The 811-nt window shown below is 59.7% G+C and overlaps 1 protein-coding gene across 1 annotated transcript in view; it reads right to left on the bottom strand.

Moving 5' to 3' along the window:
* CLNS1A (chloride channel, nucleotide-sensitive, 1A) overlaps positions 1-284 on the bottom strand; it is a 27,536-nt gene extending 27,252 nt beyond the window's left edge. The window contains 1 exon segment of the mRNA XM_005867029.2: positions 53-284. Within this exon segment, the coding sequence (XP_005867091.1) occupies positions 53-177 (125 nt within the window). The 5' untranslated portion in view covers positions 178-284.
* Between the last annotated feature and the right edge of the window lie 527 nt (positions 285-811).

The following is an 811-nucleotide window of genomic DNA, read 5'->3' as shown; positions in this document are numbered from 1 at the left end:
TCCTCCGCACCAGGTGGCGCGCAGAGGCAGCCCCCGGGACCAGGGCGCCTACCTCTCAGCGATGTAAAGAGTGCCGGTGCCCAGGCCCTTCCCGTTCAGCACCGCCTCGGTATCGGGCTGCTGCTGCCGGAGTCCCTCAGCCGACCCGGGTGGCGGGAAACTCTTGAGGAAGCTCATGGCTGTACTGAGGGCCAAGATGCAGACTGAAAGGGAGCTGAAGCGCAGCGAGACCCAGCTCACCGCGTCCCGCTCCGGAAGCGATGGCAATTGCCCCGGAAGAGCAACTTCGTCGGTATCGGACCTGAACACCATAGAGACGAGACGCTCTAGCCAGCGCTCGGAAGCCTGGGAAGGCCGGGCCGGGTTTGTCACGTGGGTCCCAACCCCCTCCCCGTCTGCATTTCTAAGGCGCCAGGCTGGGAATAAGGGAGCATTCTCCCTCACATCCTACTTCAGGGTCGGCACAGCACCCCTGTGAGAGGAAACACAAAGAATTATAAATCCTTTTTTCTACAAAAAGGGAAACGGAGGCCTGAGACATAGCGTCCCTTGCCTGAGGATGCACAGGAAGTAGAGACCACACTGAACCGGAGGTCAGAGGTCTCCTAACTGGGTTCCAGGCTCTTCCCACCAGAACGCGCTGCTTCCGGCGTGTTCACTTCTCCTCTCCCGGCTGTGGCCGTCAGTCTTCTAGGTCCTGATGCCGCCTTGGTATCTCCGTGTCTCAAGGAGGCAAATGAACCCGAAGAGGCAATCAGCTCTGGGTGAAGTGCTGGATACGTCTGTAAGGAACTGGGGTGTCGAAGGGAAA

The sequence above is a fragment of the Myotis brandtii genome, unplaced genomic scaffold (genome assembly GCF_000412655.1).
Source record: "Myotis brandtii unplaced genomic scaffold, ASM41265v1 scaffold244, whole genome shotgun sequence".
Lineage (NCBI taxonomy): Eukaryota > Metazoa > Chordata > Mammalia > Chiroptera > Vespertilionidae > Myotis > Myotis brandtii.
Note: the sequence above shows the minus strand (reverse complement) of the source record. Positions and strands in the feature narration are given on the sequence as shown.